This window comes from Catharus ustulatus, chromosome 9 (genome assembly GCF_009819885.2).
Source record: "Catharus ustulatus isolate bCatUst1 chromosome 9, bCatUst1.pri.v2, whole genome shotgun sequence".
Taxonomy (NCBI): Eukaryota; Metazoa; Chordata; class Aves; order Passeriformes; family Turdidae; genus Catharus; species Catharus ustulatus.
In genome coordinates, this window is record NC_046229.1 from 5773772 (window position 1) to 5799977 (window position 26206).

The 26206-nt window shown below is 41.2% G+C and overlaps 1 protein-coding gene across 3 annotated transcripts in view; it reads left to right on the plus strand.

Moving 5' to 3' along the window:
- GLIS1 (GLIS family zinc finger 1) overlaps positions 1 to 26206 on the plus strand; it is a 177025-nt gene that overhangs the window by 63951 nt on the left and 86868 nt on the right. For all 3 annotated transcript variants that reach the window (XM_033068047.1, XM_033068046.2, XM_033068048.1), the window contains 2 exons: positions 17560 to 17758; positions 23595 to 24696. In XM_033068047.1, coding sequence (XP_032923938.1) covers positions 17560 to 17758; positions 23595 to 24696 — 1301 coding nt within the window. The remainder of the gene's footprint in view (positions 1 to 17559; positions 17759 to 23594; positions 24697 to 26206) is intronic.

Consider the following 26206-nt stretch of genomic DNA (forward strand, 5'->3'; position numbering starts at 1 on the left):
TAATTAGTTTCTAATAAAAACCATGGAGATTAAGTCACTGAGAGCTCAGAATTAACTTCTTGATTCTGCCTCACATTCTTGTCTTTCAGAGGGAACTTTGTCCAGTGTTTCTCATTTACATAAATTCGTTATCAATGTAAATCTCATCCCCAGATGTTTGCATATCTCTGTAAAAATACAGTTGTCTTGGAGAAACTGTTTAATTTCATAAAAACCACTTTTTCTGTAGTGCAGCCCAAACTGCTTGAATTGAAGGGTCTTCTTAATAAGAAAACTTCTAAACTTCAAAAATGTAAGAGGCAAGGAAGCAGTGCAGCAGGATTGAGATAATAAAACACAACAAAGATACTACAAACAGGTGTGTCTGCTTCAGCAGCATCCTGTGAGCTGTCAGGGACCACTTAGCAGAATGCAGCTACATTTCTGCCATTTGTTTTTTCTGAGAGCAAAGGATGTATTTCAAGCAGTTTATTCTAGCAAAATCAAATAACTGCTGTTAATTTCTTGTTAATTTTATTATTTATTTAATATTTAAAGTTTTGTGCTTATGTTATTTTTCAAATGCATTTTCCTTTGTATCCTTTTTGGTCTCTTGTACATTGTGTGAGATTAAGGCTTGTTTTGTTTGCACATCATTAGCAAAAGAAAATTAATTTACTTTATAGCAGAGATTTTGGGCAAGATGGCAATATGAATAATGAACAAATACTCAGATTCCTGTCTCCTTATCCCAATTGATAGTGTCACTGTATTGCTATGAAAAATAACTCTGTATGTGGTACAGTGCAAATTAGGAAACTAGCCTCAAAATACTTTAATGTCTTGTGCTGAAATCCCATCCTGACAGACAATGCTGAATTTAGAGTGCTAAGATTTTAAAAATACAGGGTTTCTAAGCAACAGTGTTTAGAGAGGGAACACTTCTTGTTCCCAGTTTTGCCTTTGACTGCTGTATCTATAAAATAGCTTAAACAACAGGTTTCCATGTTGCAGAGTGATTAATTTTGATACTAATGAAATGGGGCCCTGCTACCTTGCTCATGCTCCCATGTACTTGCAGTGTTTTGTGGGCAAGGTGCAGGATCTTGTGATGAATGGGTTGCTTTGAGTGTTCTCTTCATTTTACAAAGCATATTGTTCAGGGCTGGTTTTGTGAACAGCAGCTCAGCGATCCATAAAATAACATAAACTGTAGGATAAGAACTCACAAAGGAAAATCTGGCATTGACAAAAATCCTAGCTTTATATTAAACATAATATCTGACAGAATGGAAGAATGTGGTGCCACAAACTGTGGGAAATGGTGTTTTACTAAGAAAACAAGTTCTGCTTGTCCCAGTGTCTTCCCCCTTTTCCCAGGTGATTTATGGAGTGACTCTCACAAGCCTTATGGCTTGTTTTTTGTTGAATTCCAAGGGAACTGACATAGAGAAGTGTGTGATAGGATTAAAACTCAAGTCACTGTCGTTTAAATGCTAATCTCTGTGGATTAGGAGAATTTGGCAGCAATTAGAGAGCCAGTGATTGTGCACACTGATTTGAGGTAATCCCTGATGTCCATTGCCCTGTGCTGGGAGAAGAACCAGCACCACTTTATGTCAGGGCCAAAGCAAAGAGAGAGAATAGATATTGCAGTAGATACTGGCTATGGATGGCCTTTCAGAGCATGCAAAGTCCTTTTGCATAGGATGGCTTTTTGTTAGAGCCAGCTGCTGGTGAAAGGCTCCTCGGCCTCGTGTGGCTGAGCAGCGAGGGGCGAGGGCTGGGTGTTTATAAAAACCTGTGTAGAGTAACTAATGCATGAGATCACTTAAAAGGAGCACTGGGATCTTAAGCAGCTAAAAGAAAATGTTGCCTGTTTTAATTCAAAATCTTGATTTCAAAGAAGTCTGGTAAGATTTAATGATTAGTCCTGATTTTACTTTTTTACAGATGATCTAAAACTTGGAATAGTGATTTGAGACAAATGGCAGAACCATTTTCATGAACCAGTATCAAGCTTTCCTGTATGTCTAGGTTGTTGTAATGGTATTAATCTCTGCAGAGTGTCCTGAATCCATGTGATATTCCCTCATGCTAATGTTTGCATTGGCACATTCATATTGACAGATTTACGTGCAACTCCAATCTTTTCCCTCCTGATCTGACAATTTAGGAGGCTGCTGTGACAGATATTTCTCCTGCAGCCTTCAGAGAACTCCTCATTAAATCTTGCTGAGTTTACTGTCAGGTGCTGCATTTTGAGTCATGGAATACCAGGGTGGAAGGAACATCATGGATCATCTGGTCCAGCCATTTTTGGCAAGAGCATGCTCAAAGAATCATAGAATTGTTTGGGTTGGAAACGACTTCTTAAGATCCAACTTCTAACCCAACCCTGCTGAGTCCACCGTTAACCCATGTCCTTAAGCACCACATCTACACAGTTTTTAAATTCCTCCAGGCATGGTGACTCCAGTGCTTTCCTGGGCATCCTGTTCAATGCTTGACAGCCCTTTCTGGTGAAGGAATTTTTCCTGATATCCAGTGGACAGGATGGCATAGCACCAGCTGCATCTTTAAAGTGACTGATGTTGAGGAATCCATTTTGGGAGACTTCGCTCTCTTCAGGAAGTTCATTGGTGTCCAAACAGAATGTGTGGTAGCAGATTGAGAATATAATTTATAATTTAAAAAAATAAAAAAAGCCTGGAGGTGAAAGTTTTTTCAGTGCACCAGTTTCTTGGGCCTTTTTTTATTATGTATTCTTTAGTAACTAATTCCTTCAGGACAGTTTATATCAAGATCTGTTCGGCTTCACAAGGAGCGTGTTGAGTGAGCATGGAATGGAGTGCACAACACACAAGATCTAATCTAGCAATGGCATGAGTGCAAGTAAAACTCTGTATTCATGCATTGCCCCGGGGATTTCACTGGGGCTCTGCCTGGGCACCCAGCTCTGCCTCCATGGGCAAATAGGAGTCATGTGTCTGAAAGCAGCACAGAGCTGTCAGATGCTTGTCTTAGCCAGGCTTTACTATTTGTATAAACACTTTAAGCACTCTGTTGCTGAGCTTGGAAAACATTTTGCTTTGCCTTCTTTGTTTTGGTTTGATTTTATTTGCATGCATCATCTTACACGTGAAGAGATTGATCCAGTATAACCAACCAGATTGCAGAAAAAGGTTTTACAAGCAAAATTTATTTCCTTATGTCCTTTCTTTCCTGGAACACAAATTCACCAAAAAAACCCCCCTATTTTGAAATAGCCAACGATTTGCTCATAATGAATGTTAAAAAATATAATCCAGGCATCTGCTGGTTTGTGAATGTGGGTTTGTGCTTTATTGAAAGTGGATCAGGCTGAAATGTTTATTTTAGACAATGATTCTGAATACTGAGATGTACAAATATTGGTCTTTCATCTGTCTTCAGAACAGGCAAATATTGGGAGATGAACTTGCTCATACTTCCTCTGCCACTTGGGTAGAGTGTTTTAGACATTGAGGTACAAATTTGCTTTTTGCTGTCAGCTTGTTTTTCTGTATATCTTCAGCATAAAGAATACAGAGAAAAGATACATTCATTATTGACTTCCTAGAGACTGGCCATCTGATTTGTGGCTTCAAAGTGTCTCCATTTTATCTGTCAAAACTGATTTTAAACTTCATTTGTCTTCTGTTTTTGGCAGCGCTTTTTACCTTGAATTCAACTGTTTGACATGCATTGTACCAGAGTCACATTTTAAAAACATTTACAGTATGTTGCAGAAAAAAAAGGTTCAAGTTGGTACATCTGCTTTCAATATTATGCATCTCTCAAAGTGAAAACAATTTGAGAGCTGGCAATGGAAATGTTCTTGTTGTAGCTGTAAGCACAGCATTTAGGTAACTTAGAAGAATAGAGTAATAATTACAGAAAATGAATTGTCACAGAATAACATTCTCCTGTGATTATCACCAATTACAGTTAGCAGCTCCAGAGGCCTTGGTGATTAGATGCAGAGCATGGTTTCCCTAGACTGAAAGATGGGCCATTTCTCAAAAGATTTCGTTAAAAATTTCTCTCAGAGATTGAATTCCTGCAAATGGGGCATTAACAGCCCCCTGGGGGCTGGCACAGACACCTCGCAGTGCAGAGCAGCTCTGGGGCTGATAAAGCTTCCTGCTCTCCCTTTGCCCCAGAGGAGCAGAGCCTCAGCTTGGGGCTTCTCTCCAGACTCTGTCAGCATTGAGTGACACTGAGCACTCACTGCTCCTTCCCTGACTCCCACTGAGCTGGAACAGTGGGAAGAGAGTGCATTGCAGCTGGAGGATGCTCCAGTGTGATGGAGGTCTTCAGCAGTGGTGCAGCTCTGATAGAGGGCAAGAGAAATCTCGGCCAAATACACACAACCCCAGGGTCCCCTGTAGTGCCTGTGGCTTTTATCACAGCCACAAAGGCTCATTTTTATCAGAAATCCCTTCATCAGCCTTTCCCCATCTTGCATGTTCTCACCTTACTGTCGCTGTGTGTTAGCTCTTTGCTGCTCCAGTCTGGATGATTATCAGTGAGGGAGTCTTGCATGAGTAAAGCTTATATGAGAGGATGTATTAGAGAAAGAAACACAGGTAATGGAGGCTGGGAGGATCTGCTGACAGTGCAGGTAGATCAGAAGGACCTTAGGAATAGTCTGCAGAAAAGCCTGGAGGTGGAGTGAGGGTTGTGAGTTCCAAGTCAGAGGTGGAGCCTATGGTATGAAGACCTTCTGTTCAAAGTCAGAGTGAAAAAAGGCAAACTGAAGGTGCAGCTGGTGGGAGCTGCCTGTGATGACTTAACCATCCATAAGCAATGCCAGAGACTGAATTTTTAAAGTGCTGCTAGGCAGACAGTTGTCAGTAGAAGCAGCATGATTATGTTATGTTTGAATTTCTAATTGAGATTACAAACCATATAGAGTGTGAAGAGACACGGAGAAAGGACTAAGCTCTTTGAAATTAAGAGAGAAATAGGATGAATAGGATCCATCCTCTGGACAGTTCACTGGAGTAAATTCTCCCTGTGCATCACAGGGTTTTTCATGATTCCCAGAGCTTAGAACAGAATAACCTGGTGTTGATGTGTACAACCACCAGTTCAGAGGAGCCTGCTGAGGCTGACATTCCTGGTCTGCACTCACCTCACACCTTTGTGGTGGTGTGTTGCGGGATTATTGCCTGTGTTCTCAGCAATGTAAGGAAGGATTTTAAGCAGTTTCATTTGTTTCTGCATGTGCATGATGCTGAGCCTGGGGTTTTTATTCTTTCAATTATGCTCTGTAGCTTGGAATGCTTAACAGAGCCAGGCACAGGCAGTGCATAGGGATGAGAGCGCTGGAATAGAAAAATAAACAGTGGAAACCCACAGCTAAACTACCAGATGCTGGGGTTTGTTGAGACTTTTTTATAAGAACACAAGGACTCTGACTGGGGTCATTATCCCCATCAGCCACTTGTCAGTGTAAGTTCCTTTTTTTTTTTCTCTATTCTTTTCTCCCCCCCTCCATTTATGCCCACTCCTCCCTGTAAAATGTCCCAGTCTAAGTGTGTCTGAAATAACTGATTAGCTACTGCTTCCCTGGAAGAGAGGGGTGCCCCAATGCCCATCCAGGCAGGGTTGTGCAGCCACCGTGTCACCTCTGGAGACATTGCTGTGGCACTGGGCTTGCCTTAGGCTACAGAGAAGCAGATGACTGCACAGTAGGATGTTTAGGCAGAACTTTCCTTCTCTACTGAAAGCACTGAGGGGAAGTGTGAGAGGTTCCCTGTTGCAGGGGCAGACCCTGATATGTGAATTTATTCCCCACAGTATTTCTGTGTGCTTTGGACAAACACTACCTGTGCCTCAGAACTTCAGTCAGGTGAGAGTAGAGGCCATGCATGATCCTGAGCAGACCACAGTAATTCCAATGCTCTGGCCTCTGCTGGATGGATGTTCTGCAGCAGAGAGTGAAGAAATATCAATGATTTTAAAGGGAAATCAAACCTGAAGCAGGTGTTACATGTGACTGTAGTGCATAGCAGTCATCGAGGGTCTGAGTCCAGAAGGAAGGTCAAGAGAGATTCCTACCAAAGCCAGTAATTGTTTTCTTTTTTAGCTTGTTTATTTTCTATGCAGTTAGCAAAACGTGACTCTTCATTATGGGTGGTGTAACCAGTCATTAGCTGTATACACATGGCTGGGGTTCAGTTTCACAGAAACAGGATACTTTACTTTTCCACACTGACTGAGAACAGGGAAATGCACTGACGTACAGGGCATGTAGGGCTTTGGGAAACCTTTCTTGCTTGTGTTTCTGCAGTGTTTAAGCTGGTTCAGTAGAGCTTAGTGTTTTCTAAGCATCTCCCCTCCAAAAGTGCCTGTGGCTGACCTGGGCTGGCCTGTGAACCACTCTGAGAGCAGTTGTGCCAGCCTAGCCCGGGCTGATACAGCCGTGGAGACAGGCTTGGATCCCCTCTGCAGCACCAGGACTTGGGAGCGAGTCCCAGCAGCTGAGACATCCCTGCAGCATGCTCTGAGGAGCCCCAGCTTGGCTGCTGCTCGTGTCTTCTTTCCCTGCTTTGCTTTCTGGAAAACTACTGCTAATGATTTGCAGTGCAAATAATGCATGAGACTTGCTTCTGTCGTATCACAAGGAGTGATTTTGGAGCTGCGCTCTTCTCATGTTTTCCCTCTTGCTGACTCGCTGACAATGAGAAGGGAAAAATTCTTGGTTTTCTCTTTTTGGGAACTTCCAGAGGTTGCATTCCTCCCCCTTAATCTCAGCTAATTTCTTAGTCAGCGTGCTCAGGATGACATGGATTTCTGCCAGGTAAGTAGGGATTTTTGTGAGCTGTAGTCTGTTCAGTCAGCAATCATTTTAGCTGTAAAAGGCCATGGCTTAGTGTGGGGCTCAGATGACACACACATTCAGCTTCCAGCTCCTTTATTTTTTAAATGGCTTTAGTTATTCCCTCTCTGCTTTTTTTGCAACCTAGCCATAGGGTTTAGATCTATTCTGTAAAACTAGTGCTAAACCAAACAAGGCAAACTTAAGAAAGGCTTAATTAAAATAACAGAAATCTCACACTCACTGAATCTATTGCTGGAGCTCTTTTTGCCTGTAAACAAAAAATTCAAATGGCTGTTTTTCCCCCCACCCCCCAGTTTCATAAGTGGTTACTGAGCTTCTGCAGTTGCTACATTCCTTAAAAAGTTGTTATTTCTTTTTTGGTCACACACTAGGGGACTCCATTGTTTTCAGTGGTGCCTATTGAGTTAGGCCCATCGACAGCAGAACTCATTCTGGGTCATTAACTTTGGAGGCACAGTAGTATAATTTGGTGACTTTATTCTGTTTCTTAGCAGACACTTGTATTAAAGTCACGCACAAAACCAGAATAACCATCCTTCTCCAGTCCTGAAAAAGCCGAGAGTCTTAAAGGACCTCTTAAAGATCTTTTAAAGGACCCGTTAAAAGACCATTAGAATTTGTAAAGATGTGATTAAGCACATATTAAGCAGAAGTAGCAAAACAATGCTGCTATCTTATGTTATTGATTCTAGTGCTGTGCTGTTCTAGTGTTGACAATTTAACAAGATTGCTTGGAAAAACTGGCTTTGTTTAAGAGAAGATTCACACAAACAATTCATGATCTGGAGCATTTACTGTAGTGTGAGAAAATGAAGAAATCAGAGAGTTAATCAGTGCAGGTAGGAACCAAGCCTGAAGTTATCTATAGAGGGAGAGAGTACCACGTATGTCGTGTGTTTTCACCTAGCACACATTCATAATGTGAGACCCAGTGCTTGAACTGAAGTCAAACAAGTTGAAGCTATTTAAAATTCATGCTGAGAACCATGGAACAAACTGCTACTGAAGCAATTCTCCATCATTGAAAGATTCCACTGTAAGATTTGATGTCTTGTTAAAAGATGCTCTCAAGATCCAACAGTGTGTGGTTAAACTAGATGGAGATATCCCAGAGGAAATACAATGCACCAGGCACACTGGCATTCTTTCTGGGCTCAGCCTGTAAACTGTGTGGTCTTTGGAAGTTTCACTCTATTCCTGTGCTATGCTTACTATACACAAACTCAGTCACTTCGCCCTCGAGGTCTGTTTCCCACTTAGAAATGGTTCTTATACAACATTTGGTCCTGACATTTAGGGAACTTCCCACACCTTCTGGCCACACTTTGTGTGCAGTGAACATTTTAATCTCCACAGCTCTTAATCAGCCTTTTCTTCCCAGCACCAAAGTCACATAAAGGTGCACATGATCGAAGTTAGCAGTGTGCTAGGATGATGGTAAAGAGGAAAGGAAGGGAATGAAGGATTTGCCCAGAGCTGTAACAAGCTAAATTTCCTCCAAGACCCTCAAATCTAGTCTAAATAGAAGTTCATTCTGTCCATGGCTCTCTGCTCATTTTGGTTAGTCAACAATATTTACTGAGTTCCTGGCTGCACTCTTTGTATCTCTAATTGAGCACTGTTATTAAAATGCAGATGTCAGAATTTAGTGTGCATCTTGAGATACTCAGTTCTGGAAGACTTCCTAACTCTGATCTTGGTTTTACTGGTTTTGTAGTGCTGTTCATTTCACTGCCTGGGGCAGAGACTCCTTCCTGACTGACAACCAAACAGGAACAGAACTGGGCTCAGAGACAATATGATTAATGGATTACTCTCAGTTCCATGGGATGGATTGGATCAGCTAGAATGATTTCATGCCTTTCACGTATTCTTGATGGCAGAGATGGTCAGCAGAAAAAGTGCTGTAAAGTCAACCCTAATGAGAGTTTTGAGACTTCTCTAACACCAGAGTCTGGACATTGTGCAAATATGTGCATGTTCCTGAGAGTTTTTGTTTAGTATTTTATGCTGCTAAATTGTATTTTGGTATGAGGGGACCTTGGTGGAGGCAACCTTTACTTCTGCATGTGTGTCTTTAGTAAGTTCCATTCTGGGCTTTCGAGGCATTTTTCAGAGAGCGGTTTGATCCAACAGTAAAAACCAACAGCAAAACTGGATCATGCCAAAGGTTCATAATCTCATTATTCTCTGTTTTACCCAAGAAACAAAGATAAATTAGTCCAGATAAGATTTAACTGCTGGATCTGCCTGCTGTAGTGTGCTGCTGGCTCTCTGTGAAAGGAACCTGCATCTGCTACCAACTGCAAAGAACAGAATCTGATAGTGAAAAGTGTGGAGAAAAAAGGTGTATAAAATACAGAAAAAGGACTGCTGGAGACAGTTCAGAAGAGAGACAGAGGGAAGAGATCAGAGCTCTGGAAAACATGATTTATGAGAAAAAAACTTGAATAATGAGAGCTGTGTAACACTGGCGAGAGAAGACTGAGTGGAGACAGCCTGCAAAAACAAAAGGTTGCTATGGAGGGCAGGAGAACAGACTCCTCTCCGTGTCCAGTTTGGACAGGACAATATGTAACAGACTGAGTTGTGCTGAGGGTTCTTTTTTAAGTTAGACATAAAGAAAAGAATTCCTAAGTCAAGTGAAATGACTGAATAGTTTGCTGGAAATGCTGGAGTCTGTGAAGTAGATTGGTCAAACACCCTCTTGAGTTTGTGAGGCTGGATTATGCTGTGGGGACACAGGTCAGAGTAAATAATGTTCTGAAGACTCTTTCAGCCCTGTTTTTCATGATTGCATAATGTGTTTGTCAGAGCAAAAGGCTTCTCATGGTTACAGTGATCCTTCTGTATCTGTTTCTTCACTGGCATATCCAGCTTCATGAAATCCCTGAGATACCTTGTTCACAGGGCTGGGGTGGAAAGTGCACACCCAGTTTATGGAAGGCAGCATTGCTAAATAAAAACAGAGAGTACTCCACATTCCTCCTAATCCATAGAAACTGCCCACTGTCATCACTGGAAGATTCACAGAGGCCTTCTAGCAGGAGCTGAACTTCTCATTGTTGTTTATTCAGTGTTCATGTAAGACACCACCATTCAGTGAGAATATTTTCCCTTTTTATAGCATTTTGTGTACCCTAATTTTTCTTCATCTTCATAGCTCTGCTTTTCTTCCTTCCTGTGCCTTTACCTCTTCACAACAGATTTCACAATAGCCTTGTTCTTACCCTGTTCCACAGTCTGCTAAAAACCCCACAGCAGAACAGGTGCTGGTGGAGGTGCCTTGGTTATCCCCAGAATCCATTTGGAAGAGATGGATACAGTCAGGATGTTCAGTCTGAAGCTGCCCCACTTTGGATAGACACCTGAACTAATTACATTTAAGTCATAGAGTTCTTTTCCTGTGTTACATGGCATGCAGATATTTAGTGCACCAAGAACTCCTCTGTTTGACACTGTCCTTCAGCAGACTGTGCTTACTGGTGATACATTAAGTTGTACATTTAACAGGCACTGCATATGTTTGCAGCCCCAAAACTGCAGTCAGAGGAGAGTCTGCAAGAGGCCCATTCATTGGCACTGAGTGCAGAAGGGTAAATTCAATTTGAGTAGAATTAGTCCCAAGCATAGTTCTGGTAAAATAGAAAACGACATTGCAAATCACTTGATGTTAAATATATTTCAAATCAGGCCATGAAATAATGCCAAAATCCTGGCAGAAAGAAATGTCAAACAATGAAAACAGCAAATGAAAAGTAACAGGGCTAGGCTGTTGCTCTTTTCAGCATATGTTGTGGAAACTGTTTGTTTGTCTTGAATTTTCTTTCTGGCAGTGTTAATTCTCAGCTGCAAAGAGGCCATTACTGTATTAGGTATCAAGTGTTAAATGATCAAGGAGATGGTGTAGGTGAAATTGCCTCTTATGTGGTAGCAATTTAAGTTTTCATTGTAAAAAAATTATTCTGTGTAAGAGTACAAAGATGTTGCTAGGGGGTGTGGGTTGCTTGGTAGGTGTGAGAGGTGTGCAGTGAGTCTGGATGGAGGTTGTGTGTGTGAGGATGTCTCCTTTTTGGGGAGAGCATGGAGGAGCCAATGCAAGTGTTTTAGGAGAATGTGTAATCTTCAGCAACCAAATGCATTTTGGCTGTAGCTTTTTATAAAGAAGCAGAAAACAATGTGTGGGAGCTCTTGCAACAAGTGAGCTTGAAGCAAGGATAGCAGTGAAAAGCAGAGACTCGTGAAGTGTCTCATAGGAAAGGAGCCTAATTCACACTTCTTGGAGGACCAGCAAGTGGAAAACAACCTGGCAGTGATGTGCAGGTTTAGTAACTCCCCCCATTGTATTCCCTGTACGTGTTGGAGCATTCCTATCACATAGCAACATGTTCTTTGCAAGTTCTTTGTAGACTCCAGTCCATTTTGATTCCTATTATGACTCATTTTCTGTGAGTAGACTGGTTTCCAAATGTATGCATCAGAATTACATCCACAAGAATACATGTGCATCCACATCCCACCAGACCTTTTCCTTCACCAAGCTTGCTTGTTTAAAAAGAACAAAATGCTTTCTAGTTACTAGTTTCCTCCATTTCTCAAAGTTTGTTTTTCTGTGTAAGCCCAGGTGATCTACAGTGATTCTGTCTTTGTGGTTCAGGCTCCTAAAATTTTGAGCCCAGCATCTTGATGGAAATATTTTTTGTTGTGTTATTTTTTTTCCCCTTTATAATGTATTTAGTGTACTGCTGAGCCAGGCAGACATAAAATTCCTTCTTGGAATATGTTTATATAAGACATATGCAAGGTGCCATATGGCAAACCCCCAGCTTTCATTCCCTGCACATCCTTGTGTTTCAAATGTTTGGGAGAGCCCATACCCCTGTGGATTCTTTACATGGTCTGCTGGCTAGAACTTCCATGGAAAAGAGAGACTAAATGGGCTAAGTAAAATATAGGGGAGTGGAGATCTGGGAGTTTAAAAGTTCAGGGCTTAGTAAGAAAATGGGAAAGCAATAACCCACATGCGGTTCTTAGTAGGCATGCTCTGGCTATTAGGGAACTAAATGACTTTGAGAACAAAAGAAAATAAATAGATTTTCTCAATCTGTACATGTATGGAAAGATCCTGATGGCCAGTGGAATCATGTAATCAATTATGAAAGCATCTTTACAGGGGCAGCAATACATGTACCTCATCACATAATCTGTGAACTTCTGTCTTGAAGGAGTCTCTGGACTTCTTCCAGCCTTCAAGCTCTGTCTAATGACAGGGTGCTGTGAAAACCTGGTGGTGTCCTTTTAGAGCAGCAAAACAGACAAACCCAGGGGGCCAAGGGCAGGTGAGAGTGTATAGTTGTCTTAAAGTTTACACCAAAAGCACAGTGGTATTTATTTGGGGGGTATCCTACCTATCAAAAATACTGAGAATGAAACCTATTCCAAACATGGTCTTTACATGGTCTTTTTTTTTTGTTGTTTAAAAAAAAAAGTGACACATCAAATTTCATTACATTGAGCTTATATTCTCCAAGTGCCCATTAGGAGGGTTTGAGGATTTCCTTTTAATTAAAATAATGTTTGTTGAGCTTAATATTTTCCTAAAACATTTATTTTTAATGTCTTTTCCCTCTCTTACTAAAATCCAACTAGTGAGGAAGGATAACTGACCACAAAAAAGGCCAGATGTGCTGAGAACAATATTTTTCAAATTGCCTGGCAACAGGAAAAGGGTGATTCCAAGCTGAAGAGACTGTGTAACAATGAATGTAATGACAAGACCTGTGTTTCATCAAATTATGAAAGGTTTTGTCCTGATGGTTACAAAAGAGGCCAATGGTCATTTTCAGTCTGCTCTCACCTCTGTTTGGGTGTATAATTTACAGGTCTGAGATCCAAATAGAAGCCAAGAATGTTGAGTTTCAAACCTACATGTAGGGAAAGACTCCTTTTGATAGTAGACAGTGTATTTCTGTATTTTTCTGAGAATTCATATTCACTATTGCCTAAAATTTTTCTACCCTTACACTTCTAGGGTCTAACTCAGAGCATCAGCTGAGGCTGAAAGTCGCTGAAACTAAAGATCATGGCATGTGTTTCCTGAATCTTGGCCATACTTGCTGAGTTCAAAAAGTGCTGTGCAGGTCTCACATGGAAATCTAAACTTTCTAACATTGCAGCTGGTTTAGCAATGAGAGATGCAGTAGATTATTGTGTGTTCTTTGCTGCCTTTAAAATACCATGATAAAGTCAAATATGGGAGCCAAATCTAGCCACATGCTTGAAAGTGAAAAGGTTACAGATCTGTAAACTACTGAACTGTTTTCAAATTGTGTTAAGCTGGGCTGATATAAAATTAACCATACTGCTTTATTTGGTAGGGCCAACCATACCCATTCACTCTCCTAAAATACTGTGTGTAGTCTGCAAAAATAAATTCCCCAGAACAGAAATATAATGCAATCCAAATAACTAGTTTTAAAAATAAATTGAACATGAAATAACAAATATGGATGTAGCCAACACTTAGGGTCCAGAATTTACTAGAAAGACACACATGGCTTGTATTTATCTTTCATGAGTTTTCAAGATTGATACTCGACAAATTATTTCTCTATCTGGGTTGTTTTAGTTTACAAGGGTTTTCTTAGCCCTTCTGTCTTCACTCATACATCAATGTGAAAGTAAAGAAATAAGTATTTTTGTTGTAGGATTTTACTGCATGGTTCATAAAAACTCAGAGGAAAGACATCCTTCTTTTTTATTCTAGTCTTATTCAGTGCTGTTGGTTTTAATCCTAATCTTTTATAGATTGTTATCATCTGTATCTGTTTGGAAATAGTCAGAGGATCTGCCACCCTTGTTTTAAAACACCAATGTAGGACAGTTTTGGTCTTTACTTGACTCTCACTATATAGTATGGTCTACTTGGTGATAAAGAATGTTTTGGCTCTCAGTGTGTTTTTATTAAGGTAGTGAGCAAGCATTATGAATAAATGAAGCCCTGTCTCTATCAGCTGTATGAAACAGACCTTACAATGTGAACAGGTTGTAATTGATAAAGAGATCCAGGGTGAACCTGGGGTGTGGTGTGAGCTGCTTTGTTCCTCTTTGAACTCTTGAATGCAGCAGTGAAAATGTAGTGCTGTTACTGTTAAACATTTCAGTTCTCAGGGAAAGGAAAACAACAAAAGAGACTCAGAGTGAAATGGTGAAAAGCCCAAATGTCTCGAGGTTTGTTGTGCATGAGATGGTGCAGGTGACTGTGAGGAAAGTGGCCAAGAAAGAATCTGAACATTCCCTCTTTTTGGATCTCTGGGCCGAGATCTGGAAATTCTTGTTCTAGCTGAAAATCCCAGTGATACACTTGGGTAAAGTCTAAGGCTGTAATGACATCCATGTCTAAATCACTCCAGCCTACTTCTAAAATGTTTTTCCTTCTCTTCTTCTTAGTTGTGTCCATAATAGAAAAATTTAGACCCAAACTCATGCCCCTCCTAATAGTGGTTCACTGAAACAAAGGAGAAGACATGTTTTTCCATGAGGCATAGAAAATCTGTCTCCACAGTCACACAGCTGGGCCTGCCTTGTAAGCGGTGTAAGAACAACTCTAATATCTATTTCCCATCCTTTGCTTTCCTTTCCTTTGCTACTTTTCAGCCTCCAAGGCTTGGGGTCACAGCATTAAGACAATCCCTCCCATTCACCATAGAGAATGGCATGACAGGCATAAAAAGCTTAGGCAAAGTGTTGATTTTGTTGTTATTGTTGAAAATGTAAAAAACGGCCTATTTCATGAATCACTTTGAAGATGCTGTGTTTTGAAGCACTCAGTTCCTTCATTAGAGCTTTCAATCAGCAGTGCTGTGCATCTCTCTGGATGGCTTTAAATTACTGACTGTGTGGGAGTTGTGGCAGTCACTCCAAACATTTGGGGGTGTGCATTATTGAGTGCTCATTTTATGGAATTAGATGCTGAGTATGGGTACGGTGCCTTCTCCCCCATGCCTTTGCTGTGCTGGCAACTCTTGAGTTAATAATTTCCTCTCAGTGGAGGGATGTGATGGCCTCTTCCAGTGTGGATGATTTTCACTTGTTTGAGAAAATCTGGTGCTGTTTGGTCTTTCGCTCGTCTCACGTGACTCATGCCGCTGCCAGTAACGGCGTTCCATTTCTGTGTTGTCGTGGTAAATTTTGGACATCACATCCAAACAAAACCAAGAATGGCAATTTTTTTTTTTTTTTAACAAGAAGTAATTAAAGAGAATGAACAGTAAGAAAAAAAAGGCAAATGACCTAGTTTGGTCTTTGCCGCAAAACCCACAAGTCTCTGGGGATATCTAGTATGTTAGGCAAATATTTCAAATCTGTCTCTATTTCGAATGTGAGTCATTTCAATTAGACATCTTTCAGTTATTTGTTCATTGGTCTTAATTAGGTAAACTCCAAAGCACTGCAACATGCTTTTATTGTTGAATAATTACCCTTTTGGTAAGTTTTCTTGGTCTTATCTTCTTAACCTTAATAGCTAATTTTGTCAGTAAGGGTGAAGCCTTCCTGAATGGTAAACAAGGTGTTCCCTGGGGAAGAAAGAGAGCTATTGCCCTATAGTTAGGGGTGTTTTAAATGTTGATCTCATTGTTGGACAAACAGGTTTACCTTTGTGTAAGGAAATGTTCTGTTCTGGTCTAGGAGAATTTACCCCAACAAGAAATGTAGGGCTGACCCTGCAGGTCCTGACCAGTGTGAATTTTCCTTCCTGAGGTGTGGAGCCTCATCACAGTCCATGGGACCAATTCTCACGTGACTTAACCTGGCATAAATCAAGAAAAAACTCCCCCAAAGTCAGTTACCCCAGAATGAAAGAAGCAAGATATCCAAAATTGAACCAACTTGATTACTCATATGGAAGGAATTGCCTGATTGCAGCCTTTGCACACTACTGTATCAACTCCTTCCGTTCCCTTGCGAACACTTAAATGTGAAGATATAAATCAAAACTGCAGGACACGAAAAGACAAAAGTTACCTTGATGGATTCCACTTCATGAGATCCTTCTGGAAACCATTCTACTTTTATTAGATTTACTCTCTGTAAATTAGGATTAGTTTTTTATATGGATTTATGGAATGGCTGTAGTACAGTGCAAGCGGGGTGACCCCTCTGGTCGAAGGCAAGGGAGCGTGTGCTCTTTTCATCTGTTATTGCTAAGTTACAGAATGTAGGTTAAAGGCCCCTCGATACCAGTGAAAGAAGAGATCTGGTTCCAGACATGGAAAGTGCTTAAATCTTATGTGTGCCAGCCAGTGATATTAATATTGTATAGAACAGCCAGTTGTCAAAGGGCCAGATTCTGTTCTCAGTTACAGTGGTGTAAAGTGGATTTTTTCCCTTTTTTTCAGACGTAATGAATTCGCTTTCAATGTGTTTGGACACTTGAAAATTTGGGTTGTCTATGCTTGGAGATAATCTCACAGATCTTTTTTTAGTTGTTATGGGGGAAAAAACCCATGAGCTGCTGGTGTTGCTCCTTGCCCATCGTTGTTCCAGCTCACATGTGGTGAGCACATTTCAGAAGCTTTGGTGCAAGTGCAGCTGCACTCAGGGCACTGTTGTGCAAGACATTTTTAGCTTTTACTAATGAATCTGTAAGGTACTTTGTGAAGGCAAATGAATTGGCTGAAACAGAGAATTTCATGGATTTAGCGTAAGTGTTCTGTTCCTTTGCAGGGAGTGAATGTGTTCTGTGATTTGACAGCTACAAGAGAAGATAATTATTTTTGACAGCACAGGGATAGTGTTCATGTTATTCTAGGAAATCTCTGTCTTCACACAAACAGGTATCAGTGTGTGCTACAGTTGGTATTGCTGAGCTTTGGTGGAAGCTTCAAGTTTCTGTGTTTTGATAATATGATAAAATTGGTAAAGTACATATTTAGAAAGCCCTAATGAATTTCAGACTTGTGTCATTTGGGGAATGAAAGAAAGTGTTTTATTACAAGTCCAGTATAAATCTTAAACACTTAAAAGGGATCTGCAGTATTTTGGAGGGAAGATACATCTTGACTGTATTCCAGGTAATTCTGCTTTTGGAAAGAGAGGAACTGTGAATTGGGTATTGTAATATGATTGATTTACCATCTTCTCTTGGTGGTGTGGCCTTTAAAAACTTACTCACAGTGTTCAACAGTGTATTTAGATACCCTTTAACAGTCAAAAGTCTTATTATACAGTCTTGCTAAGGTAGATATTAACCCTGAAGTGAGTTAAATTATGATGGGATAAAGCTAGAATAGGAATGGAATAAAGCCCGATGGAACTGTAGACTCCAGAGGATATGATAAATGATAATTTATGTCATGGTTACAAGCAGGGCAGAGCTGATAGTCAGAAAGACCCACTACAAGCTGAAAGGCATCCAGAGTGGTCTTCTTAAACACCTCAGTCCAAACCCACTGAATACAACTGGCTGTGCAGGCCAGAAGATGCTTCATTTCTGTGCAGTGAGAAATAAACAACCATACTTCATAGATCCAAATTCCTTGGCAATTATTTTGCTTCCCTGAGAAACCTTTCACTTCCACTGCCTTGCTGTAAATATAAGAATTTTGGAAGCAAATCCAAAAAGAGTTTTACAAAATAGTTGTCAGTGGACAGAGTTCTTAGCCAAAGCCTTCCCTTTTTTTAATTTTACTTTTTTTTTTTTTTGACAGTGAACGGTGGCTACAATCACTGCAGCTTGATCTCTGAGAAGAAGAACATGATGGACATGGAGATGACGAGTGGCTCGGTGCCTGTCTGCAGGCAAGGTCTGTTCCTGCACACGGGGAACTCGCTGATGCGCGACCACGCGCTGTCCCGGGACAGGCTGCTGCACGTGGGCCAGCTCAACTTGGCGCACTCGGATCTCAGGTATCCTCCAGGTTTTACCAGCTCGTGCCCTTGCCATGGTGTCACCAAATCACTGCCTGGGAGGCAGGGATGATATTCCCAATCCAGTGTCCCCCACACAGTGATTTGGCATGCCACCCTCAAAGCCAGTGCCACTTTTATTTCCACAGCGTTTCCCTTAATGAAGTATTTGCAGAGTTCCCATACAGACACATCCTTGGTATTTGCTTTTAAGGCTGTAATGTGAAAATTTGGTCTCTGGTTTTGATATATACAGTGTAGTTGGATATGCTATGAACAGAATCTCTATTTAAACATTTGCTATAAATTAATTATATGAAAACACAGAACTCCATTATTTTTTTGTTGTTGTTACAAATTTAACATTACCAGATTTTAAACAAGTACCCTAAACAGACATCCATTGTGAATAGAAACATGCTACAAATTAAAATCTGTCCACCTATTTTAATCATGCTGCTTTTTGGCAGTGGATGTAATAGGAATAATCTTGACCTTTTTGAAGAGCTGTAGAAGAGAAAAGCCTCAATAAAGTTGCAGCCTTTATCTTAGATACTTGAAATATTTGACACTCTGTGGATGGACCTATCAGGCTGAAATTTCAATAGTGACAGCAAGGGGAAATATGGCCTACAGGTTGGTCTTGAAAATCCAAGTGTTCCTGATTTTATTACACATATTCATGCCTTGTTTCCCCTTTTCAATTTACTGGTGGGGTAAGAACATCTGTGTTTTCAGGAGAAGGAGGCACAGTAATGTGGCAAGCAAGTGGAAAGACTTTTTTTCATGTTTGTTTGTTTGGTTGTTTGTTTGAAAAGGATAAATAATATCCATGCCACAACAAAATAATCCACTATTGCTACAAAGTTTTGTAGATGCCTTTGCAGCTGGATGTAAATCTGCTCCCTTCTGGTTTCTTTATAGCTCAGTGTGGTACTGACAGTTATCAACCTTTTTTTTTTCATTCTGTCAGTGAGGACTATTATGAAACAAAGATAATTAGAGCAAGAGCAAACAAAAGGAGGAAGAGAATACTCTGCTTAGATCTTTTTGAACCTTTTTGTGAATTTTATAATGGGGAAATGACAGACACCTTCATACCTGGCATCACAGTACCCATCCTCAGAAATATGAACCCCTTCCAGCCCCCATTTGGGAGAGGATTCCCAGAACAACATAAAGGATTGTTGGCTGCATAACATGAGAAAGTAGCAGGTGATAGGCCTGGCTCCCTCCCCTCTGCTTTGTGGCATGGTCTAAAGCCTTGAGGCTGTTGCCTCTAAGTTTGGAAATGTTTGGAGAATATCCTGAAGGACTTTACAGGTTGTTTTGTGTCCCACTGGTCGTGCTCTGCTTGTATGTGCACCTGGCTGAGTGCATTTGTCTACATGGGATTTGCAGGATGAAACCAACCCAGCTCTGCTCTGAGGTCCTCATGGACACAGTGTCTCCTGATACCACAGTGCTTTTCATGAAACACATGGCACAGAGCCAAAACCTTGGCACTGGAGAGAAGGTGGACAGCATTTCAGAGCATTTCTGTTCGTGGTTCTTGTGTTGCTAAGGGTTCTTGACAAGCAAGTAACAGAAAACATGGTCTTCCCATGAAGATCTGAGAACAGGAGAATGTAACTGAGCTGGGAGTGATACCCAGGAGAGGAGTGAAGTCAGTGGGAGCCAAGGGTGCTCTGTCCCTCCCCAGATCTCAGCCTTCATCTGAAAATGTATGGGAGAAGCAGGGCTGGAATTCTCAGAGAGTGGAGCACATACACATCAGGGCAAACTCTTCGGTTGTTCTGCCTGGCTCTGATGACCAGCACAGAAATAAAGGGCGACACAAATTCAAGCTGTATCTCTGGGTAGAACTTTGAACCAGTTTGCATTTCTAGGTTACAGAACTTCCAAGGAAAAGCCAAACAAACCAGGGAGCATCTCCACTAGCAGTCAAAAATCTCCCTCAGGGTTTGGGGTTTTGATTGCCTTTTTTCACTTTTTTCGCTTCAATGCACTGAAACTTGTTATCCCCTTCAGCTTCTCCCTGAAATTGTTTTCCTTTGGAAACTGTATTCTAGGGATGAGTGCCTTAGTCCAAGAATCATTATCCCTCTTCTTCCTGGCCCCTTTTCCCCACTCAGTTAATAACTTTTAAGCTGTGCAGCGTAATTGCTGCTACATTCTATCTGTGAATGCAATGTGTGTGGGACTGGAAAAGTCCCAATACCTTCCTCACCACAACTGGAGGCAGCACACAGCTGATGTTGGCCTTTTGTCAAATAATCCATTATCAGCCACGGCAAACCCGCCCACGCTGCGCTCAGAGCTCGGCGCGTAAAACCCGGGGAAGACATCAGAGCGCTCGGATAGAGTTGCACGGGGTCCCTGGATGTGCAGCAGAACAATCCCCTCCAGCTTCTTCAAACTGTCAGCTATCACCGGGTGCACATTTCCAGTGGCAATTGAAGGCATGTATGTTTTGTAAATAATCCGGAGATTTCAGATACAGTCATCTTTTCCTCTGAGGGCAGTTGGGAAATGCAGCGCTTCTGGCGTGGTGCTGCTGGCCTCGTGCTCTGGCTCCAATTACCACGTAAGGGAGTCTCTTAGGAAACACTGCCTCAGTATCCTCTCAGAGGCTGCTGTTACTCTTCAAAGGCCGTACACTCAGCTTTCATGAGCTTAAGCAGCAATTCTGTTCTCTTACTCTGTCCATCCCTGGTGCATGGATGCTCCCTTTGAAGAGAGGTTTTTGGGGTATATTCTTCTGCTGACCCCACTCTCTTTCCTGGATTGCTTATCTGGAAACCCCCCAGAGCTGCTGTGGCTGGTCCATGTGTCCACAGTGCTCCTTGCTCTCCTTTTTCCCTCTCACCTTACCTGTTTATTTAATACGCATTCATATTTGGTTACTGTCCCAAGATTGTGAAATTCTTACAAACAGCACAACCTGTGGGTACCAGGCCTGAAATCTGCCCCATGGCTGTAACAGCAAGGTACCAGGGGCAAAAAGTCAGTGGGTATAAGGGGAGCCCCCCTGCAAGCTGGCTGTCAGACACCTTGTGCTGCTCCTGCATTGGTTTTGTTTCTGTGCCCCTTCTCCCTTCAACTCCCCCAGGCAGGGCTTTCCCTAGAATAGTGATGGCAGAGTTCTGCCTGGAATACAGGAACTTTGTATTAATGCAACCTCGATATCACTCAAAACCCAACACTCAAACATCAGGAAATTGAAGGAATGTCAGATTCTCCCAGCAGAGTTAGCTAACACAGGATGTATAGTGTATATAAATATACAGTGCTACAGAGAACACTGCAGATCCTGGAGGGGACTTGGTTCTGATCTGCACAAGCCGCCTGTGCTTATCATTCTGTTGGCAGAGAATGGATAAGACACATCTGTGGCAATGGGAAGCATGACTTCGGTACCCTCATCTCATTTGCTTTTGAAACAAGGCATTCCAGCTTGCCTTGTGGTTCAGAACTCTCTTGTGTGTCTCAGAATCTGCACTGCAATACCACATCAGTACAGTCTTGACACTGAGTAAGATCCTGTGCTGGAGATGCAGGTCTGAGGATTTTGGAAACCTTGTATTTCTCAGGATGTTTGTGTCCATCCTGCCGGTACTTTACACTAACTCCAGCTTAGTCGAAACCCAAACTTCTCTCCAGGATTTCTGGCAAGATAGGAACTTTACATAAAGCTTAATAATGCAGCACCAATTATCACAGGCTGAAATGTAAGGCTTGGGTTAGCTTTATGTGATGTAGGAAATGTGTTGAATTTACTTTAGCCTGAGGCTTTGGGACCACTAAACTGTGATACAAACGGAATTATTTAGAAGAGTTTTCATACAGCAGAAACCAATAGGAAATGCTGTGCCTGGCATGGCATGCTGTAAAGCCTTCCTCAGAATGAGTTTAAACACCACTCTTTGTACTGAGCAAACAGAGCAAGGTTTCCCAAACATGTGCAATAAAAGTATAGTTATGCCACATATTTTACAGACATATGGTTCTGTAAATGTTAAAAAATAATGTATGAATGCTGCTTGGTTTGGTTTTTTAAAATATAAATTTGCCATCTGCAGAAACAGGTGCTTTAAGTTTACCCTGAGACCAACTGTGCAAACCTAAAGGGAGAAATTATAAACAATGGTTTATGGAAACCTCTAAAATTTTTCAATGTACTGTTTTAAACATTCTGGTGGCAAACGAACGATCTGATTGTTCTGTATTCAGTGAATGGTGGGGAATTTAACTTCTCTCATGATCTTAAAGCATTTTTTTTACATTAAGCCCTATTGGAGCTTAGAAACCTGTCAGTAGTGAATGTAGTGTTCCCAATTGTATGCCTCGGACAGGTGCCAGTTTTTGACAACCTTGATTTCATGGGAAGGAAGTATTTTTTAAGTTTTTGATTGTTGTTAATTTTTTCCTCCCTTTTTGTTCTTTTGAGAGCTATTACTAAGGAAGTTTTAGACGTTATCCCAGCTTCCCATCTTAATATTAGTGATGGATTAATGGAAATAATAGTGATAAAATCATCTAAGGTATAAAATAAATGCAGTTCATTCAGCAGCTTCATAGTTGAGTTTATAAATGTCCAAAATACTTTTATGTACATGTGTTTCGTGCTTTAAAATGTGTCAGACTTGCCTTTGCTATGGTGTCACACAAAAGCTGCCAAATGGCTGGGTTTTCTTCAGATTTTGTGCTGCTAGCATCAAAAAAGCATAAAATTCATTTAAGTAGAACATGTCAGCTTAAGAGCCACGGGGCACTTCTCTGGAGGGTTTATTAGCTCAGGTACAGCTTTCCTGCACACAGATGTACTGTTTCCTCTCCTTGGTCTGGCACAATGAAGCCATAGGTTAAACCCTCCCATGCTTTAGGGATATGTAAGGAACACCCTCTGCTCCTAAGAAAAAGCACACAGTTGGATCATCCACAGTAAATGTTTATAGCTGAGATAAAATGTTTTATTTTAAGCCATAAACCAGTTGCTAACTGCTTGGAAGAAAATGTTAGGAGGAAATGTTTCTTAATGCAGTGCTTTTCTGAAAAGTCTTTTGTGGAGCTCCTCAAGGTTCTGCTTCCTCAATGAATGAATTCAACACACATCAAAAATGATGAAAGATCACTTCTGCAGAACAGAGCTGTGATTTACAGTCCCATGCACTCTTTATTATGAAAAATGGAGATGGGAGTACATAGGCTGCCATTTTAAATTTACTGGCTGTGAACTTTTTATTTAGTGGAAGTAAATATTCAGTTGATCTCACATTGATTCTGGAGTGCTGGTTGAAAGCAAGCAAGCAGTTCTTTTGCTGTATTCCTTTTTTCTTCAGTGATCTGGCTCCTTTTTTAATACAGGGAAGGAAGGCATGTCTCTGACATGTAAGCAAAGCTCAGCTAGCCTTTTTTGTGTCAACAAGAATGCCCAGGCATTTTCCCAGTGTGCTCTGAGGAAAATGACAATATTTGAATAATTAAAAAATGCCCAAAGTTCTCAAACTTCATTCTCAGCTATTGTTTTGCCCAATCTATTATGCATTGAAAGCCTTGATTGTGATTGATGAACTGCCTGTAGCAGCAGAGAAGATTCTCTGTTCCGTGTGTTACCCAGTGTGTAAAATTAATCCTGTGTAAAATGATGCTGTCTTTACACAGGTTGGAGAGGAAGCATTGCAGATTTTTTTGGTGCAATTGCTGCATTAGACAAGCAGCATTCAGCAAAGAGCAAGTGCTTCCATTCTGCTGGGCTTAACAAGTGTTGTGTCTTGTACAAAAATCATAAACCCTCTGTGGTGGTTAGCGATGCTTAATGAAAACTGTATTGCAGGTCACCCAGGTTTCAAGACTCAGTAGATTCTGCTGCTCCATGCCTGAATGGAAGTCACCCGGCTCAGCACATTAAACAAGAATGCCCCAGTGATTATAAGGTTTTGTCTGAGGCTTCCACACATAGGAGGATTACAGAGGGGATGGAGCTGAGAGCCTCCGGTAGTCTGCATCCTGAACTAGACCTAATGAATAATAGCTTTACAAATTCACTTTCGTCCTACTTGTTTAATAATGAACACAGCTCCTCCCTGGGTCCTTTGTCACTTGGCACCCCTCAGCACTCAGCCAGGCTACAAACAAGCAACCTGAAGAAGAGATGCATCTCTGTTGTGCCGTCTTCAGCCGAAGGAATCGATATTACGGCGATCATCCGCACGTCGCAGACATCGCTGGTCACCTGTGTGAATGGACTGCGAACTAACTCAACTGGCATTTCCTCTCATCCTGTGGAGATCAGTCATCACAGTGCTCAGAAATCCTCTCAGCCCCAGTCTTGCTCTCAGCCTGGAAACCCTTGCAGTATTCCCTCCCCTCCAGCATGTCTTGTACCTCTCTCCACTGAATGTGACAGAGGTGACTGTGAGCAGATACAAATGCAGCAAGTCGAGGAGAATGGCAGCCTCAGCCTTATGATGAATGGCACGAGCCTTCCTCACCAGAACTCCTCGCACGGCACCCAGAAGGTGAGTTTCTTAAAACAAGAGCCAGCTGACGATTATTCCTCCACTGCTGATCTTTTTCGCCATCACCAGGGGCTGCCTCCCCCTTACCACCTCCACCAGCAGCTCAGCCAGACCGCGGGGACGCTGCCTCACCTCAGCACCTCCATGTCTCCCAAGTCCCTGCAGCCCAGCGACGGCGACGAGCAGGAGCTCAGCAGTGGCAAGCAGGTCTGTCAGTGGATTGACTGCAGTGCCACTTACGACCAACAAGACGAACTGGTCAGACACATAGAAAAGACTCACATTGACCAGAGGAAAGGAGAGGACTTCACTTGCTTCTGGGCAGGCTGTGTCCGCCGCTATAAACCCTTCAATGCTCGTTACAAACTGCTGATTCATATGAGGGTTCACTCTGGAGAAAAACCAAACAAGTGCATGGTAAGTCTGGATTACATTTGTTTGAATAGAAACATAACTGCTCTGCTCTCTTCCTTGCTTTCTCTTCAATCTTACTCCAATATAATTGTTGTGCTTTCCTGTAACTTAGTCTGTAGCAGGCTAAAGGGGAATTGGAGGAAACCTTAATCTAGAAGGAAATGATTGAGTAAGAAATACTGTAGTTCTTGGAAAAGGGATTCGGTTTCCTTATATGAGAGCTTAACTTTTAATACAGTGCTTTGTTTTTTTAATATTCATTAAACCACTAATAAAGTGATGATCAAAGCACGCAGCCGTCACTTAACGTAAAACAAAGTCACTGAGCCTCGGGTGACATTTTTAATCAAGAAACATAAAACACATCTAATGAAATTCTTTTCATTCCTTCAGCTGAACAATAACCCATAGAGTTGTGAGTGCAAAAGTTTCAAGTGGTAGTTTAGACCAAAAAAAAGAAACTTGTTAGAGGATTTGAAACAGTTAACAGAAGAAAACGAATATATTTAATTACATTTTCAAAGGTTGTTAGGGGCTTTTTTAATTTGAGAAACAGAGCTTTAAAAATAAGTAAAAACCATTGTTCTCTTCTGATCAAGAAGATGTAAACAACAGCAGTGTTCCAAAAAGAGGATCTTGGGAATAACACCATCTCTGCATCTGCCCACCATGATGACAATATGGCCAAACTAAAATAAAAGTTAATGACTTCCATTAAGCTTTCCACATGTTTGAAACAACAATGATATAAGACCCTGACTGAAACAGATGAAGCAAAACAAGTTTGACATAAGCTTCCAAATTGGGCCATGAAATTTGGAAAGTCTCGTTTGTAACACCCACACGCGTGTGCACGCACACACACGCACAAGTAAGTGCAGACAAAGGGAACGGTTATGGCAGCAGGTTGGGGTTCCTGATAGGCAGAATTTTCAGCTGTATGTCTATTTTATTGTTTTGATCAGAGCATGATGCAATGGAAAATGCATGTAAGGATGTTAGATCATGACAAACTTTTCTGTGGCAAACTGGAGCTTTCTATGGAGGAGTAGGAAAGAATGTTTGTAGAAAAAGCTTCCAGGCCTGTGATGGTTATAGAAGGGAGAAGGAAGAAAACAAGAGTATTCAAAGTACGTTGCAGAGAAAAAATTCTCTATAAGTGATTGTCCTGATTATCTTTTTACTTCCACTGGATAAATTAAAAGTATTTCCTGAATGTCTACGCTGTTTAGTGGGTATTCCCTAAGATAATACTGGAAACAGTGCACTTAGAGAATACCTTCAAATTGTCCAAGATAAAATGGAAAGACTTATGTGCTTCTTTTTGCTTTGAAAGCAAGAACTGATGGTTCTATTTCAGAAGTAGCTCAATGACATTTTCTAAATGTACAAATGAATTTAACTTCCCCTGAATAGATCTCTTTTATTTATAAATTATCAAAGGATAATCCAGGTTTGCTTCTTTCCAAACAAAAGTGTAGGTAAGTAAATTGAAAGCATACTTAAAACATGA